Source organism: Hippoglossus hippoglossus, chromosome 8, assembly GCF_009819705.1.
Source record: "Hippoglossus hippoglossus isolate fHipHip1 chromosome 8, fHipHip1.pri, whole genome shotgun sequence".
In the NCBI taxonomy this organism is placed as follows: Eukaryota; Metazoa; Chordata; class Actinopteri; order Pleuronectiformes; family Pleuronectidae; genus Hippoglossus; species Hippoglossus hippoglossus.
The window spans coordinates 1,571,106-1,589,488 of NC_047158.1; the positions used below are offsets into that span (position 1 = coordinate 1,571,106).

At 40.1% G+C, this 18,383-nt stretch overlaps 1 protein-coding gene across 3 annotated transcripts in view; it reads right to left on the reverse strand.

Annotated features, from left to right (window-relative positions):
- Window positions 1–18,383, reverse strand: part of si:dkeyp-72e1.9 (syntaxin-binding protein 4) — a 78,321-nt gene that overhangs the window by 25,977 nt on the left and 33,961 nt on the right. For all 3 annotated transcript variants that reach the window (XM_034593264.1, XM_034593263.1, XM_034593266.1), the window contains exons 3-8: window positions 13,670–13,765; window positions 11,794–11,863; window positions 11,609–11,683; window positions 8,221–8,300; window positions 6,125–6,248; window positions 5,103–5,244 (exon numbers count right to left, since the gene is read on the reverse strand). In XM_034593264.1, coding sequence (XP_034449155.1) covers window positions 5,103–5,244; window positions 6,125–6,248; window positions 8,221–8,300; window positions 11,609–11,683; window positions 11,794–11,863; window positions 13,670–13,765 — 587 coding nt within the window. The remainder of the gene's footprint in view (window positions 1–5,102; window positions 5,245–6,124; window positions 6,249–8,220; window positions 8,301–11,608; window positions 11,684–11,793; window positions 11,864–13,669; window positions 13,766–18,383) is intronic.

Below are 18,383 nucleotides of genomic sequence, written 5' to 3' on the forward strand. Positions count from 1 at the left end.
CTGGAGCAGGTCAGTGACGTCAGCTGAGTAGGTGGTCCTTCATATGTGGCCCAGGACACATTTGTGTTCACACAGAAAAGGAATATGACCACATGCGTCCCAGACCACCTTCCTATGTGGTACAAGTGATGGGATCTCAGGACGCATTTGGGTGCTTTCAGCCCGGAACTTAGCGCTAACCACCTGTGATCGGATCACTCAGGAGGAATGTAAATATCAGGTTTGTACTGGGTCTGTCAGGCTAAGAGCCAGCTGCCCTCAGGACATAAAAAGTGGATGTGTAATGATACGGTGTTATTCCTTCTTTCATTCTTTATTGTTTCCTTTTGTGGACAAAAGATTAATGTATCTTATCCCTCTGTTCCATAGAGCTCCATTGTAAACTAAAACCTATTAAGAATTTAATGATACAATCATTCATTACCATAAAAACACATTTATTATGACTCAATCTCATAAAGAACATCCTTCTGCCACAAATACTAACTAGAGCACTAAATGTGGATTAATCCACCTTGTGTTTCTTTTCAATAAAAACCACAGTGGTAATTTAGCAGAATCTCAGCCATGTTTAAAAATACCATGAATTTGTTCATTTATCATGTCTTGAGAAGGTGCTGAAGGAGTGAGGGTTGAATGACACACACAAGATCAGAACTGCAGGTTCTGCTGCTGCTCCTGTGGCATGTACAGATTAAGTAGCATGTCAGAGAAGGTCGCTGTATCCCAATTCTGACCACTAATTCTCTCTCTCTCTCTGTGTGTGTGTGTGTGTGTGTGTGTGTGTGTGTGTGTGTGTGTGTGTGTAGGTGTGCCAGGGGGTGGGGTGGGGGTTAGTTGAGCAGCAGGATGATGCCCTAAGCAGAGTCCTAGCTTGATGGCTGACCTTCACACTCGGTGCAGCGTGTCTGTTGTGGGACTCTGGGAATTCGCTATTGGAGCAGCACTGACACCAAAGCAACACCAAAAATATTCAAGCAGTGCTGGATATTCTCTGATTCAGTGTGTATTCCTAAATATTCAACAGGATTTAATGAACTGACAGGATTGTGTTTGTCATTTGATGTAAATTTCCTTCAGGCAAGTCGAGGTGACGCTACAGATAAAAGAGAAATTCTGTAAATACTTTGGCATAGTGGTGTTTGTAATGTGGTGTATTGTGGTATTGATACAGAATTGTATTGTGTACTTGTATATCGCGTATAGTATTGGCTGCACCATTGGAGAAATTACTCAACCTTGACCGAAATAAAACTTTTTTCTAATACTCCAACTTTCTTCACCTTATCTTTCATTCGCTTTACTAGGAATAATTATACATTATGACAACAATTGCAATTTTTACACAGTTCCACAATTTTCGGCAAAACAACACAAGATTGTTCGATTGCATCTGAAGCCTGTATCAAGTCGAGTCATTTTGTGCTAAAACTATCACCAGAAAGGTTCTCAAGGTCCTGCTGACTATTCCAGTATTAGCCTGACAGCACACAGTGTGTACTCTATGTATATGTACAGTTAATGAGTGTATATGTAAGATCAATGCACTATAGCTGGTTTACTGTTGAAAGGATTTTACATTATGATTGTGCAGATTTACTCCAACAGTTGTAGGCATTGCTGTGTACTGTATCTGCCTGAATGTAGACCAGCCTTTGAAAAAAAACGTCCTACCTCTTGTGTGTCACCTATCTTGTTTAACACATTTTATGCATTGTTAAAAATATGAGAAAGTGCTAAACTTCGAGATTTTCATCCACATTATTGAACATTTTTAAATTCATGCATGTGTTGATTTCAAAGACTAGAAATACCACAGTGTGGTTGTATGCCTCCGCCAAACAGTGCAGTTTCCGTCAACAGAATATTTTTTTCCAGATTCACATAAGGTCATTGTGACCTTCCTTTGGGCACTGAAATCTAATCAGTTCATCCTTGAGTGCAAATGAATGTTTGTACCAAATTTGAAGAGATTCACTCAAGGCGCGTTCACAAGAATGGACGTACTACATCAGGACAGATGGACAAGTAACCCGAAAAACACTTGCATAGGGAATAATCTGCAGCAGTGATATCACATTTGGTCGTGTTGGTTACCAGTTACATGTTTTGCTAATTCTAAAATTGTAATAAGTACATATAAAGAACATCATGGTCTGACTTCTGGCTTCACTCTCTAAAATGCAGCTCCCCTATGAGCCAGAGTGCAGCCGCAAATCTTCAGATTGGGTTCTTCTTGGTATTCTTAAAGTCCAGTTTAAGAAGCACACTAGCAGAATCTTGGTGATGACATGCAGGTGAAATGACACTTTCTGTGTCGCTGTGTGCTAGTGCTCCAGTGACTTCTCTCCCCAGGTCAGTTGCATACTGCACCTTGAGAACTACTTCTGTCTGCAATGTGTGTGCACTCTGTAACTTTATTTTGAAAGGAACTGTATATAAATCAAGTTTATGAGTATTATTATTATGACACCAGTTGCCTGTTGTTTGGACTACAGCTGCTTTCAGACATGCACTGAACTCTGGAGAACCTCCAGACATTCTCCAGAGGTGTGTGAACAATAATGTCAGACTGAGAGCTTCTAGAGTTTCTCCTGAGTTTCTCCATCCAGTCCCCAAGTAAATAGTGCATAGAATGTCCAAAGGAGCCCATGTGAGAACACAGTAGGAGATCCTCAATAGGATTCACCACGAGTGAATGACATTTCTTAAATGTGTAAGATGCAAAAATCAAACAAATGTCTCAGGATGACAAACTGGTGCCACATACATAGAAAACACTGGCGAAGATGTCAAAAGAGCTTTTTGTGGTAAGGGCAGACGCTGGTGTTGATTTGCTGTAAACAAAAACAGTTTCTGTGTTGTTGTGAACGCGTCTGAGCAGAAAATCTATCGTTGTGTTTTTTTCATGTGTGAAAGGCAACCTCCGGAGATAGTACAGACCCAATTCTGCGGACATCCTCCGGAGTTCATGTCTTAAAAAGGACATAGGAGGTTTTAGCTATATTGACAACACAGTCAGAACTTAAAGCAAACTTACTGTTCTGCATTTCTAACATCATCACATAGTCCTGATAAAACTCAATGATGAAGACCATGTATAGATATTCAAAAGCTTCAGTACAACTTGGTGAGTTGACCTTGAGTTATCACATATATAAATATCACTAAATACATCTTTAACTGATAGAGAGAAGCTCAAATGGCTCTACTCTACTGTACCTGTGCTCCTAATATTATAAACCTACTAAGTGCTGGCAACCTGCAGCACTCCCCTAAATCAATTCCCCTTTAACACCATTTCAGAAGCAGTAACAGATCCCTGTGTCGCTGAGACTAACAGTGAGATTAGCTGAGGTATCCACCCCTCACTTTACTGAGGGGACGCCTTGGCTCACTGTCTTTTCTTTCAACAATGTCTCTGATGCAAAGGTCAAAACTGTGGGGCTGGACAATATAATAAATAAAATAATATACATACAACCCCCTCCGGTACATACAATACTGGAGGGGTTAATAACCCATTTTAATGTTGCTTTAATAAGACTGTTATTGATCTTAAAATGTGAATGTTGAATAATGTGTACAAGAATTATCAGGAAATATTTCCTCATCTCCAATGTCAGCAGTGGGTGATGCATAAGATTAGAATCAGAATAGCAACTAAAGACTATAGTCTCATATCTCATGTACCTTATTATATGAAAAATGTGGAATTTCCATTATTCTCATTATTGTCATGTAAATTGTATCACCATACATGATGGTGAAATACACTGTGGATTTCACCACAGCTCTTTTTTACAAAAAGAAAACTGAATGAAAAGTGACTAGAAGCAGCAACAAAATAGCTGAAATAAAAGTAAGAAATGTAGGCGAGCAAAAGGTCTGCTCAAATGAACCTGATGTTCAGTTAACATAACACACAGCTGACGCTACATTACTGCTGTAGTCAATTTTCATTAATGTTACTTTCAGTTTCTGATATAAATTAAGAAAACATTATAAGATACATATTTTATATTTTGCTCAGGGTTAGGGTTAGGGTCCCCCAGGCATGTCCCTGTACTTGTATATGAACTGCATTTATATAAAGTCAACCATTTTACTGTCTAGTCCAAGCACACTTTGACATGTGGACTGGAAGTGCTGGGAGTTAAAACAGTGACCTCCCCATTAGTGAAGAACCTGCTCTACCCCCTGAACCACAGCGGCCCTACAGTATGTGTGATGTTTGAGTGTGTGACCACAGTGTGTGTGTGTGTGTGTTGGCTGTTACTGTGACTCCAGGTCAGAGAGCTAGTCACAGAATCAGGATCAAGATTGCATGGCTCAGCATGGCTCAGCAGTATTTTACACTAATCTGTGGCCAAAGCTGCACATGCACTTCTTCACTCCCTCTTCATCCCTCTGTCCCTGCACTAGCCTCCTCCACCATGTTTGCTCCACCTCCCTACAGACAGTCCCTTGCTGCTGCACTGCATCCATCTCAGTTATGTTTTATTCTCGGGGTCCTCCAGTCAGGGCTCTGGGGCCACAGTGTAACAGTATGATTCATGCTGTTGTTCCCATACGATGGAGGATCTGTTACTGTTAGCTGGAAGTGATTGTAGACTGTGGACATCAAGCTTGATGAGTTTTGAGACATCATGTTTGCTTCTAAAATTCTGCTAAAAATCTTAAGCAGTTCCTCCAATCAGAAATGAGACTGCTGCAATGGAAACATTGCCAAAACATAGAGACGTCAATAACTCAGACATGAGATCAAATCAGGCAACTGTTGGCCAACATCGTAAAATATATAATGGATGTAAATCAGTGACGATTGTGTGTCCCCCCCCCGATGCTCAAAAACAATTGATGCAGTTTGAAAAATAAAATTTCAGATTAGTAAAAAGTTAATAAATGCAGCACTACATTCCAACTTTTTGTGCACGATCACTGCGGATATTTTACAACTTGCCTGCATTTGTAAAGGTTTATTTATTTACACCACTCGCGGAAACATTACTCCCTTTTAAACATCCTTGTCATTTCAAAATCTGCAGTTTTAGATTTTAATTTCACTTTGTGTAGTTGAAGCTGTCGGCCTCGTTTCTTACCCGGTGACAGTCTCCTCCAGACAGGACCTCCTGGATGAAGACAGCGGGGCCATCAGGCCGGTTGGAGCCCCCTCCGATGGTGATGCCTAAACTGCTGGATCGTGCCACTGAAAGCAGCTGAATCACTCCTTCACCTGGGTGACTGACGACACACAGACACAGACATCAAACTCTCAAGCACAGAAAAGGGTGAGACCCATTCATCTTACTGCCCTCTAGTGCACTCTAATGAACAGAGTTTAAGTGATTGGCCGATATCACAGATACATTGATATTAGTACATACTGTTTACCAGCTAATAGGAAGAACATACCAGTTTGTGTAACACTTTATATAAAGGTACACTTATTCATTGTTTATTAGAATGAATGTCAGGAGCATTTTGGATCTTTATTAAACATTATAAAGCACTCATTAATGTTGCATTCTGCACGGCCATATTCTACAACCACTGGGTCATTAACCAAGAGATGTGTCCCAATAAGCTTCTAATTACTACTCATTGATAGTAAATAAGGAAGCTGTCAATCTTTATATGCGTTGATCAGTATGGGCCTCATCAGGAAGTAGTACCACATGAAGAGACATCCTCCCTTAATATCACTCAATCCATTTGGTGTTTTCTTATGTAAAACCCCCACACAAAACTACAAGCGTTAATAATGTTCAAATAACTGTAAGTCAAGTTTTTCTAAGACATCAGAATATGTATCTCATTCCAAAGTGAGGTCTTCACTGGTAGTTTGGCTCTTATTCTAGCACAAAACGAATGCAATGAACAGAACTCTTTTTTTAAAACTTTCCATTGTTCCAAATGATCGTGGAAGTATTTTATTTGCTGTGTCCACATGTCCTGCTTGAGCTGGGTAGAGCGTCTAGCTGTGGATGATTTTAAATAGCATTGTAAGCAGCCCAGTTGGTGAGAGCAGTACATGTGCAAATCCACTAAACAGTTTGTAAATCTGTTCTTAACAAGAGGAGAGCAGTGTGATGGTTCATGTCAATCCTTTGGTCGCTCTCACCTGAGCGAGCGCAGCATGGGCCCACTGTTGTTGAACATGTTCTGAGAGCCGGCTGGGCTCAACAGCAAAGGACTCTGAGAGCGAGACGAGGAACCGGATGACGTACTTTCCAGGAAACGATTGCCTTTGGAGTGGCACAGAACATGAAACACAAAAGAGAAAGTAAAGATATTGTGCCAAATGGAGATTGACAAGTGGCTGATGGTATGCTGCTCTTGTTCTCGTGGCATTTGCGGGTTCATAGCTGTTACCCCACTGGTTTTTAGTGGGCCGTGACTGTTTTACCAGCATCTACCAATTCATAGTGACATATGCCGCTGCTGATTATGATATACTGATGCTGTGTGCGACTTCCAAATGACGCATCACTCCTTTTCCTGGCAGATACCTATGTCCACTGACATACCAGTGGTGAAGGGCTCTTGCTTTAATTTCATATGTCTCTTATCTGCAATGTTACATTACCTGTAGGTTTTACACACTATCTGCCAGTAAACTATAGAGATAAGCAATTGAGAGAGGTACATGTCAATGGAAGTGGAGTGACACACCGCATTCTTGAGCCATAACCAAGTCAAACAGCAGCGACACACAAACAAATTTACTGAATGCATCACAAATAAAAAAAAATAACATACCAACACAATAATAAAAGAATAAAATGCGTGATCGAAATATTAAAGCATGGCCATGCATGACAATAATAAAAACTAGAAATATGTAAAATAAGAGAATGTGGTACGTTATTAGTTTTTTTTTACTAATGTTGTATTTGTATTTCCTCAGACAGGCTCTTCCAGAGTCTGGGAGCTCTTTAGCTGAGAAGCTGGAACATTTAATAGGCCCCTGCCAGAGGATGTCAAAGTGTGAGCAGGGTTATATAAAGATAAAAGATATTTTTTCTATGAGGGGCAATTCCGGGTTCAGCATCTTGCCCAAGGACACTTCAGCATGCAGATGGGGAAGACTGGGATCGAACCGCTCTACCCCTCTGCCACTGCCGCCCCACTTTCTTCTACAGGAGGAGTAGTGCTCATCTCAGACATGTTAAAATAGAAGCTCTCATCAGTTGTGCTGCCACAGATGGCTCCAGCGGCACAGAGTCGCTCTACTGAAAAACATGTCCTGTCAAACATTTCTTAAGTCTGCGCAGCTTTAAGCACTGAATAATACTCAGTGTGCTGACCAAAACAACTGCCGAGCAGCCCAAATATACCCCAGACCTGTTTTTTTTTCTTTTTTATCCACTGCCGTGACATCTGATCTTTCCTGTCCTCAGAATCAAAGGTAAGTCTCAGAGTGGGGGAGTTACTCATGCTGCTGTTCAGCAATAAACAGGGATGTCATGGACTCTAAAATAAAACGAGTTGAAAAGGCCTCATATTGTGAGTGATTACACAGAGATCGAGCTTCAAAGAGAAGACAAACTTACAGTACATTTCTTCACTGTGCCATCTTTATATTGGTGCATGCAGAGCCACAGAGAGTAACTCTGCCAGTTTTAGTTTGAGCATTCAGGGAACATAACGTATTAGCTTTATTTCATATATCATCATATACGTTTTTTAAATCTATGTCTCCTCATTTTGAAGTTCAGGTCTGATGTATCAACACCATCAACTGCACAGAGCACACAAGTGGGCTCACGTGCACAAACCCTGTGTCGACAAATCTGTACCAGCTGGCTGCCTCCTTCCTGACTGAAACAGATGTTGGTAATTGTGTAATGGACAAGTGCACTGTCATAAGCCATTTTTAAAGGCCGACTTACTCCATCTACCCTGTAGGCTTAGTGCTCCATCAAATCCAGAAAGGTAATTTGGAAGCACCAGATAGTTGCTTGATGTCCTCCCAGATCATATTCTTCACACATTTTTTGTCATCCTTAATACATCACACTGTAAATGGCACGTTTTCTTCATCCCTATTCTGATGCACTTTCTGAGGCTTCTTCCATTTATTAGAGAAAGTGTTGTATATTGTGCAGATTGTAGTTATACACATTTGAATGAACAGCAGATCTGCCCACCTTACATCCCAGTGAGTGCTGGTGGAAAGAGGAGTGAGTGTGGAGGAACTCGGCAGCGGTTTCCTACCTTGCTGGATAGGGGAGTTGCGTGTTGAGCCTGTGCTACCATTGGATCCATATTTCTCCAGCAGCTCAGCAAATTCTCTCCTTTTCAAAAAAAAAGGACAAACGTTAAGAATGTTGTTGATGTAAAGGCCTGTTTTCTTTTGCTGCCCTGTACGATCTATGTACAGGTTATTCGAAGAGTTGGAAATCTGACTTTCCCTAACTCACTCTAGGGGAAAAGTTAACAAGATATCAGGACCATTTTTAAGGGAACTGGACAAGAATATGGATTCTGAACTTTGTGCGATTGTCTCTCAATTTCCTGTGTGAAGATTCTGAACATCACAAGTTATTGTGCAAGGGAATTCCAGTCTCGTTCTGGGCCTGTGACTTGGGTACTGCAGGAGGTCTTTATTTGCCACGGCTCAATTACTTATTAAAGTCACTTTAACAGTTTGAGAAAGAACGCTACAAGCAACATTACAACGGGCAAAGCAAAGAGCCCCTTTCAAACATGCAGGTTTAGAAGAGCAGAGGTTTAGAATGAAAAATGATTAAATAATGGTATTTACATTAATAACATTCTGAAGACGTTAAACTCTGTAAATAAATTAGAAATAGAAACATTTTTAAAAAATAGTACAAAATGACTTACTCAAATATTATTATCAACAACACAACAATATGACATCCCCTGTGCATGCTGATTTGAATTTGCTGTTTCTAAGCAGATTATGATAAGCGGTCACATTGGCTCTATGGTAAATAAGAGCACAAATTGTTCTTGGACAGCATAAAAAGACGAGCTGCAGCTCTTTCGTAACCAGCAGCAACAGATGACTGTTTTAGAGGTGCCACTATCAGGGCAGGTCCACTCATTTCTTACTGACGTGAATGTTATTTTCACAATCAGCACCTTTTTTTGATTTAATTCTATAGCTCAGTTATATGAGGATCATGTGACACAGACTATCATCCTACATTCATAGCATGTTAGGTCCTTTGGCAGGAGCCTGCCAGGCAGAACATGAAATCCAGCCTAAAGGAGTTTGTAAAGAAAAACAACTCCTAGCTGACATCAACATGATCCAATTAAGATAAAAAAAATACATTTCTGTTTTAACTTCAATTATTTTGCCACTTGTTGGAATATGTGGTCAAATATGTGTCATCAAATTATGTTTCTCCTTCTGTGATATCAAAATATTTCAATGACTTATCTTGAATTTGGTGTTTTTTTATAGTGTGATTTGGAACATCTCATTCATACCACCCATAAGCTGCTCATGGTCTCATTAGCTCGTGGTTTGTTGCGGCCACATGTGGCGGTTTGGGAGGCACTTGGTATAAACTTTCATTTCTAAAAAAGACATGAGGTGAAATGTATTCATTGGCCTCCTGAAAACAACATAGGCGAGGGAGTGCAGGTGGTATCCCCCACTATACCACTCCCCAGAGACCGGCTGCTAAGTCATCATGCACACGTTTGAGCAATCAAATCCCTGAACCATTTCATCAACAATATCCTCACCATGTTTTATATATTTAATTTGAAAATAAACAAAGACACTGTAATTTTATTGTATTCATTTCTATCTGTGTCATATTTGAGTGGGCATTGGGGCATTTAGAGTGCACGGAAAATTGCTTTAAGCAAAACAAATTATATTCTTTAAAGCCAAAAATGCCATGCCAGATATCCATCTTTAACATTTCCAAATAGTCATAAGCAACCTGAGGTCATGATGAACCAATAATTATTCATTTATTATAACATTTGAGCTTAACTAGTTTTGTTTTGCATTTACAGACAGACAGGCCTCACCCCCCCCCCCCCCCCCCCCCCCCCCCCCCCCGGCAGCCCCCCCCCCCCCCCCCCCGGCAGCCGCCCCCTCCTCCTCTACTCCCGGCTGCAGGGTAGTTAAAGCACAGAGCACAGATTAACACACATGGCTCATCTTGTCAGGAGCTCTGCACTGGGTTAAGCTCCCTCCCTGGGTCTGCTGTCTCTCCCTTTGCATGCAACACAAAGTCAAGAGGAGGGGGCGGGGTTGGATACCTCACCACTGACACCACTTTGTGAGAATCCAGCACTACACAGGAATAATGATCACCTTAAAACTACACAACACATGACATCCACTTCCCTCACATGTGTGCACTTCTCCACAGTCACACTGGGATCTACCCAGTAAATCCAGGCTGTCTCACAATGCTGTTACCGTTAGAGAGGATACATGTCAGAAATGAGAAGTTGCTAACAGCTGAAGTGTAAATCCTGCCTGTGTCACAGACTCCTCACTGAGGATTTACAGGCAGAACCTGACACGGTCATTTGCAACACTCTTGCTCATTTGAATACGTACATGCAAATCCACCACTACCTTTGTCGTCATTAGCTCAGAGTTGAGGTTCATGTTGTCTGAAATGGATTTGGAGAGAAGATGGGATCTGTGATGCTGACAGCTGACACTGACCTTATTTTAACCCACACTGGTTATAGTACAATTAAAAAGCGGATTGAACACTAATACTAGCAGTCGAATAGTAAATCCTGTCCCTTTACTAATTATGCCCGGGTGATAATAAGCACTTCAAATACTCAAATATATATATATAAGTATTCTGTATAAAGATTAGGGGGTTAATATATGTATTAATAGTTTATAACATCTGCAAACTCAGTTTTATAGTTTGGAGATAATTAATCACATTTTCCACTCACAATTTTGAGAGACTTATTACATTTGGACAAGACTTTTTGGACTTGATTTATGGACTCACAATCTCCTTGTGGGGACTTTTAACATTTTTGGATCTGTCTTTGTCCGAAAAAAAAAATGACAAGAGGAGGAACAGCCATCCTGAGGTTAGGAGGAGACAGACAGGTTTATATCTGCTGGCATTTTCACAAACCATTTTTAAATAGTCTGTTTAGCGTACGTCCCTAATATTTCTGATGGCATGGTTAGTTTTTTCTGATAACCGACATGAGACAAACCTGAGCTGTAGTGGTATGTAGTGTAGTGTATGTAATGAGAGCAGAGCAACGCATCACATCCCAAACTGTAGCAAAAAAGTATATTTCTACATTTAAAAATATTCATTCAATGTGCTTTTTACCAAAAAGTAATAATACTAAGTGTAAAGTAAACATTTAAAATGTATTTTTGGATTGTCCACCGGCCAACGTCATAATCCTGCAGCAGGTTCCACCTATGGAGTTTTTAGCATCAGATTCCCAAAGTTTCTTTATTCCTGCCAATCAGCCACAAGCCTGTTTAGTATTAAATACTCTATTTTGCACAGCCTGTCTTGTCTTGTGCCTTGCGTCTGCATTTAGGTCCAGCTCTACAACAAACCTGACAATCATATATGGATTTTGAGTACAGTTTCAGACATCTGCTTACTTTGCCTCCTCATCTCTGGCTATGAGAAGGCGCATGTGACTGGATGCGGAGGCTGCTCTCAGGACATCCACAGCTCTGTGAAACAAACAGAGACAAAACATACATTTACATATTTGTAACAGCATCACCTCAGTCAATCATGGGCTTCAAACAAAGATTTAAGCAGAGAGATTTTATAGGATTACCTTTCGCTTGTGACTCCTACTAAACTGTCTCCATTCACCTCCAAGATCTGGTCCCCTGGCATCAGGTTTCCTGTCAGAGGTCAAACACAGCTCAAGTCCATATAAAATAGAAATTGTCATAAACATAAATATGAGATATTAAAGCTGTCAGGGCTCCAGTGTGACTGATGCATTAATGATAGGACCCATACCCCTTGGCTTTGACCAATAGAGTAATGCACTTGGGTAAAAAAGTTATGCTAATGTAGCCTAGTTTCTGGCTGAGGACTAATGTGTGTTGATCATATTGTTCACTCTGACGGCATGCACATCATTGACACACATTAAATACTATACAACACATACTATTTTAGAGTATTTAGCAATATGACATTGATGTTCACTACACTTTGAAATGAAACTGCTCAGTTAAGGTCAAATGTGAACACACGGCAACAGCTTAATTTGCTTTATCCCACATAAATATATGTGCTGATATATGCAGATGGTTAAAAGGGCTTATGTTGCCAGGTTTCTGGCTGAGGACTGCCAAGAGCTCTGCTGTGATATGAAACTAAATACGATGTAAGCACCAAACTGCATTACTGTGCATCCATCCACCAAGTCAGACACACCAGGGACTTTAACTCACGGTCCCCTGCATTTTTCCAACAGACAATAGTAACATGAGTCACAGCTTGAGCCATTCTCCAGCTTAAACCAGCACCTCTCCCAGTTCAATCCTCAGAGCAAAAGATTAAGAACTGTGTAGAAAATATTTGGTCATTTGATAAATCATCAAAGGCACAAGTATTCTGACAAAAATCATCCAATCAGCAAGCTTAAAATGACGTGACAAGCACTGCTAATGGCACATGGTTGCAACAGATGACGGTGTTGAGAAAACTGAGAACTCAGTCAATGTCTTAAAGCAATTGACACTGAAATTACATTGTGGATGAATTCAGCAGGTATGTGTAAACACATACATCCTTTTTTCCTGCGAAGACCAATGATTATGTTTTAGCCAGTCTGAGTTTACAGATAAATGGTAAGGTCTCTGTGTGTGTCAGAGTCAGAGTCAGAGTTAAGTCTTTTAATGTCCCAGGACACATTTGTGCTCACACATTGAAATGAATGTAGTCAGATCACCTCCCTATGTGGCCAGAGTGATTGGCTCTCGAGACACATTGATGATGCTTTGAATGTGTTGAGACTTTTACTTAGAGGTGACCACGTGTGACCTGATCACTCAGGACAGATGTTAAAGCCAGGTAAGTCTGAACTGTGTCACTTTACATTCTGTCTCCCTCTTCTACTTTCTTGGGCATCAGCATCAGACTTTGGAGACCTTATATTTTCTGAGGCTTTACATTTATATTGTTCACATTTTTTTTAATTCACCCCATGGTCTTATCTACTGACATTTTAAAGAGCACAGAATAAGTGGAATAAAAGTTAAAAAGACCAAAAGAAGATTTATTGAAGACAGAGCATGATTTGGATTGATGACCTTTTTTAAGAGGAAACTGATTTGCATGTGTGTAAAATGCCTCTTCTGCACCTTCCATTGGAGGCCTGAAGGAGACCCGGGTAGAATCAGAGCAAACAGGAGAGATTCTACAACTCATCTGGTCTGGGGAACTCTCAGGATCCATAAGAAGGACCTGGAAAACCTTTTTCGAGAGAGGAACCTCTGGACTCCTTTGCCTGACCTGCTGCCACCGCGACCTGATCCCAGATAATCTTATTTCATATTATTTCATAACAATCATTTTGGTTTTGTTACAATATTTTGACCGAATGCATCTTCTTGTTTAGATAGTAAAATAAAACTTGAAGTAACACAAGCAAACCTGTGACACTGATAAGAGGAGGTATAGGGTTCAGTTTTTACCATCACTTGAAGCAACACCACCTGGTAAAATCCGTTTGACGTAGACTCCAAACTCCTCCCCAGTGACCTCCTTCACTCCACCGATCACTTTAATTCCTGTTGAGAGAAGAAAAATCACTTTCAGTTTAGTTTTCTTGCTTAATGCTCATTGAAACGACATTTGGATCTCATTGTCAAGATTTCATTCGATAATAAAACTCTCCCTACATTCAGCCACAAGGACGCAAGAAACATGTACAATGGTCAATTTACTAACATGGTAACTTTGCACAAATATCAGGAGATGATAGAATGAAGTCATCTGAGAAAGCAGGTTTCACTGAGCTCTTACTTATTCTATGATACAGGAAGTTAGTTATTTCACCTGTAGGTCACATGACCTTTTCATAATTTCAGACAGTATTTCCACAGCAAAAAGTTGGAATGGAACAAATGCTAATTAGTGCACATAAATGAATAATAATAACTTGGTACAGATGGGATTTTGAATATTGTGATGTCAGAGAAAGGAGGGGAAGGTCACTCGGCAGCAGCTGCCATCTTATTGGTGTATTGCTGACAGAAGAGGTTTGGGAGGGTCATACAAGTCCCCGTGCTCATTCTCTAGAAACGACCTTTAGTCCTCTGTGATTGAGGAAGTTTGGAAGTATAGATTTATAAGAATGGGATGAAAAACACTTACCAGGTCAACATGTTTCTGCTAAACGATATTACTGGGCTTTGCATTTTGCTCGATAGACGATTCTGAAATAACAATACATGACTTGTGACTCCAGCTACATCTGATAACTGACAGAATAAAGAAGGATTTTCTCTGGAGATGATCACACTTCATGTTAACTACACAGTTCTCCAGCTACTCAATATTCTCCTGCTTACAGCCGAGGCTGGCAACCTGTCCAGGGTGTACCCCGCCTCTCGCCTGTTGTCAGCTGGGATTGGCTGCAGCCCCTGCGGTACTTAGATAATAATAGATAATGGATGTGTGAATGGATTTTAAATATTTTAAAAAGGTATCATCTTATTCAATATCTGCTAATTTGCATACATGTCCAGAACAGACATCTGTTCATTGGAGAAATGATTCATCCTGTAGACATTTTTTGTATATCTCTCTTTAACAACAGTCATAAAAAAGTCACCATGGTTTTTATAAACTAAACTCTATCAATTCAGCTGTGGATGTCATATGAGCAAATGTCCTTTCAAAATATTTAACAATTTAACTGGAGAGAAATTCCTGGTTCAGGATGAGGACAACATTATTTTTTAAGAAAAATATGTCTGAATTTTTTCTTTCCATTAGTCTGAAATAAAACGCGACATCGAAGCAAAACAGCCCAAGATCTCCAAATAGCTTTTTGGCTGTAGTGTTGCACCTTAAGGGTAAGTGTGTTCGCTGTGCATTAGGGGTTACAGCACAGTTACAGTGGCTTCATGCAGCTTTACTCGTGCACATTTTGTTGAATAGATCTGCATATAAGAAAATACACTCAGCTGTCTGTTTACTAGGTCAACTATCCTACTTTTATTAATGTTATGTTCAGGTCTATTGGTTGATCTGCTCTACATCTCTGCAGTCGTTCAGACATTTTCCATCACTGTTGTTGAGGTGAACCCGATGAAATCACTGGAGCATCGCTGGTCTACATTTTGTAACTATTAGATAAGGGCTTCTTCAGCTTCAGGATGCCGTTGGCCTGTTACCACAGAGACAAAATGGCAACACTAATTGGGTCTGCAGCGAAGGGGTGCATGTTAATTATCGCCTGTTGGAAAAATGGGGTTACAAAGTTCCTCATCTCAGTCCTTCCTCCCTTCTTGCTCTTCTCTGAGGAAAACAGTGTCTTGTTCTTTTGTTCAGCCTCAAAGCGTTCTCCTCCCCCCGCCATCAGATAAGAAAAACATTGTTCTAACGCATAAGCAGCTGGAGCAAATATAAAAAGACATGCCTCTCCTCCTCTTATTCAGCTCCACATTTTGTTTCCCAGATTATTTCCTGCTCGTAATGCGTCAAGGGCATGTATGCTGCCCAAGGATTAAATATTCCAACAGACCTTGTAAAGATAAAATTCTAAATGATGGAAGGCACAGTATCTTCTAAAAATGGTTTATTGCAAACCAGACGATAGAAGATCAGTCACTAAATAATGACAGAACAACAACACAGAGCCATTTCTGGACTTGTGAGGACTGAAATTCTACCAACATGTCGGCAAAAAAAACTGTGACGGAGATGATTTTCACCATGAAAACCTCCTGCCCACACGCTGAGGTGGTACAGCTTTCAGCTGCAATAACAAAGAGATTAGCATGCGCTGTCCTCGTTGTAGGACAGGCAGGAGGAGTGTTAGCTCCAGTGCGCACAGCAGACACCCCCCTCCCAAAGCTGTGAAGGCTTAAGATGTACTGGGGGGTCTTTAGACTTTATGTATCAGAACAGTGTGTACACTTGAACATGCTCAAGTTGGACGACAATAAGCTGATTTGCTTCTCTCCTGTGTCACCTGCTGCTTTAGACTAACACACAAGCGCACACGCACGCACACACACACACTGTCACTACGTCTCATCGCTCCTTGTACTACATTGTGTAAATGGTGGCTGAATGGTAAGTGGACTATATTTATATGGCACCTTTCCAGTCTTATCGATCACTCAAAGCACTTTACAATACAAGTACCATTCACCAATTCAATTCACACACACCTTCATACACTGTGTCTATATGCAGCACTTTTTCTATCACACACCATTCATACACAAGCGACACTCAGCCAAAGGACACTTTGGAATGCAGACTGGAGGTGCTGGGGATCAAACCACCGACTTCAGCCACAGCTGTCCGGTCTACATTGTCATAGTTCAGACGTTACTGTGATGCAAATGTGATTTCACACTGTTCAGCTCAGATTCCTGGATACATTAATTCAAAGTTCAACGTTTTTGTGAGTAACTTTATGTGGCGTTGTCCTTTTTTATATCTATCTTGCTGTGTATTGGTGTTTCAACGCTACTGTGGCAAACGATGCAGTATGCATAAGACATATGGCTTTTTACTTGTTTCCTTATACTGTTAAACTTTAATTAATATAGTTTTAGAAAGAATCAAATTGAGATCCCCAGCATTTATTTTAAACTCACTCTTCTAAATCTAGGGACATTTCAATGAATACCCAAATGTTTCAAATGTTCAGCACTGCACACTGATCACCTGCATTAGCTCATTGTGAAGATATTTTTTTGGCACTATCAACACAATTAGGTCCATACAGCCTCTTACTTTACATTTGATGATATCCACATTTCAATCTGCACAAAATCCTGTTAATTAATATGGTATCTTATTTGTCAATCAGCACTCGTTCTGATTGAGAACTGATCTCTGTCCAGCTCATGTTACATCGTCCATCCACGAAAACAACAACAAAAAAGAGATTGAAGAAAATATTATGGTGAAGCTATGATATTGTTTTTTCTTGCTATTGGATTGTTCTCGTCTTCACTCCACCCACAGGTTTCTTAAATAACATACACTGAGGGGTTCCTGTGTTAACTGGCTGATGTTTTTAGCTGCCTATAGCTGCTAGCCTTGTTGGTTTGGACAGTCACATGTGATTAATATTCCCCCCAAGATATTGTATGTGGACTGAAAACTTGTTTTCAATGTGGTCACAACACATCCCGGATCACCTCCAGAGGGAGTGTGGCCAATCTGATCACAATCTGTCCTCAGTGCATCTTGGGTGCATTGACACCTTTACTGTCATTTGGTCAAGTAGTATCCAATTGCAAACCTGTTACCCAAAATGCATTTGAATACAGGGTTTAAACAGGGTATACAACTCCGTCAACACAGTTACAGTCATTGAGTTTTTAGAATTTAAATCTAAAACATAACAATTATCTTATCTCTTCACAGCGATCACATTCTTTCTTCATTCACCTCTCTTGTTCTTAGCTTTATGTGCAATGGCCTTGACATGCTGCTGTAACACAATCATTTCCCAATTTGTATTTAATAAAGTACATCTGTCTTTCTATCTATCTATTTGTCTTCACTTCAAAGAGTACTTTACTCCTTTTAAAGTGTACCTATGTTTGCACCATAGTCAAAAGGCCCACTCACTACAATTCCACAATTGCAAACTATATGTGAAGTCAATGCAGATGCATGAGTGAAAAATTGGTTGTGTTAAGCTTTAAATATACTGTACGTTGGCAGTATAGTGCATTACATGTATGAAATGTTGGTTTAATTACCTTGAACCACACACTTTGGCTAGTGTTTTTATGATGATGGTGTTTGTAATTTCAGGCTTTCCTGTATTAGTACGTGCCAGAGCTTTCAATTTGGACCATTCAATGTTTAATCTGTGTCTGGCAAGTCGCCCAACCAGTACAATAATAAATCATGGAGGACCTCATTATTGAAAGTTCAACTAATCTCGCACATTATATGAAAAAATTTGCAGTTGTGTCCAATCCTCCTACTATTTCCAAAGAATATGGTCAAATCAGTAGAATACAGACTAACTGAAAATGTTGGCTCTGCCTCTACTCACAGTTCCACCTAATGTTTGAGATTCAAACTTTACCCAGAGCTTGAGGAAATAGTTGGTCATAAAAATATATTAAAAAAGACACATTATACAGGATTAATTCATTTTAAAAACTTTGATGTGGGCTATATTGTGTTAGTGCAGAGCTGTTC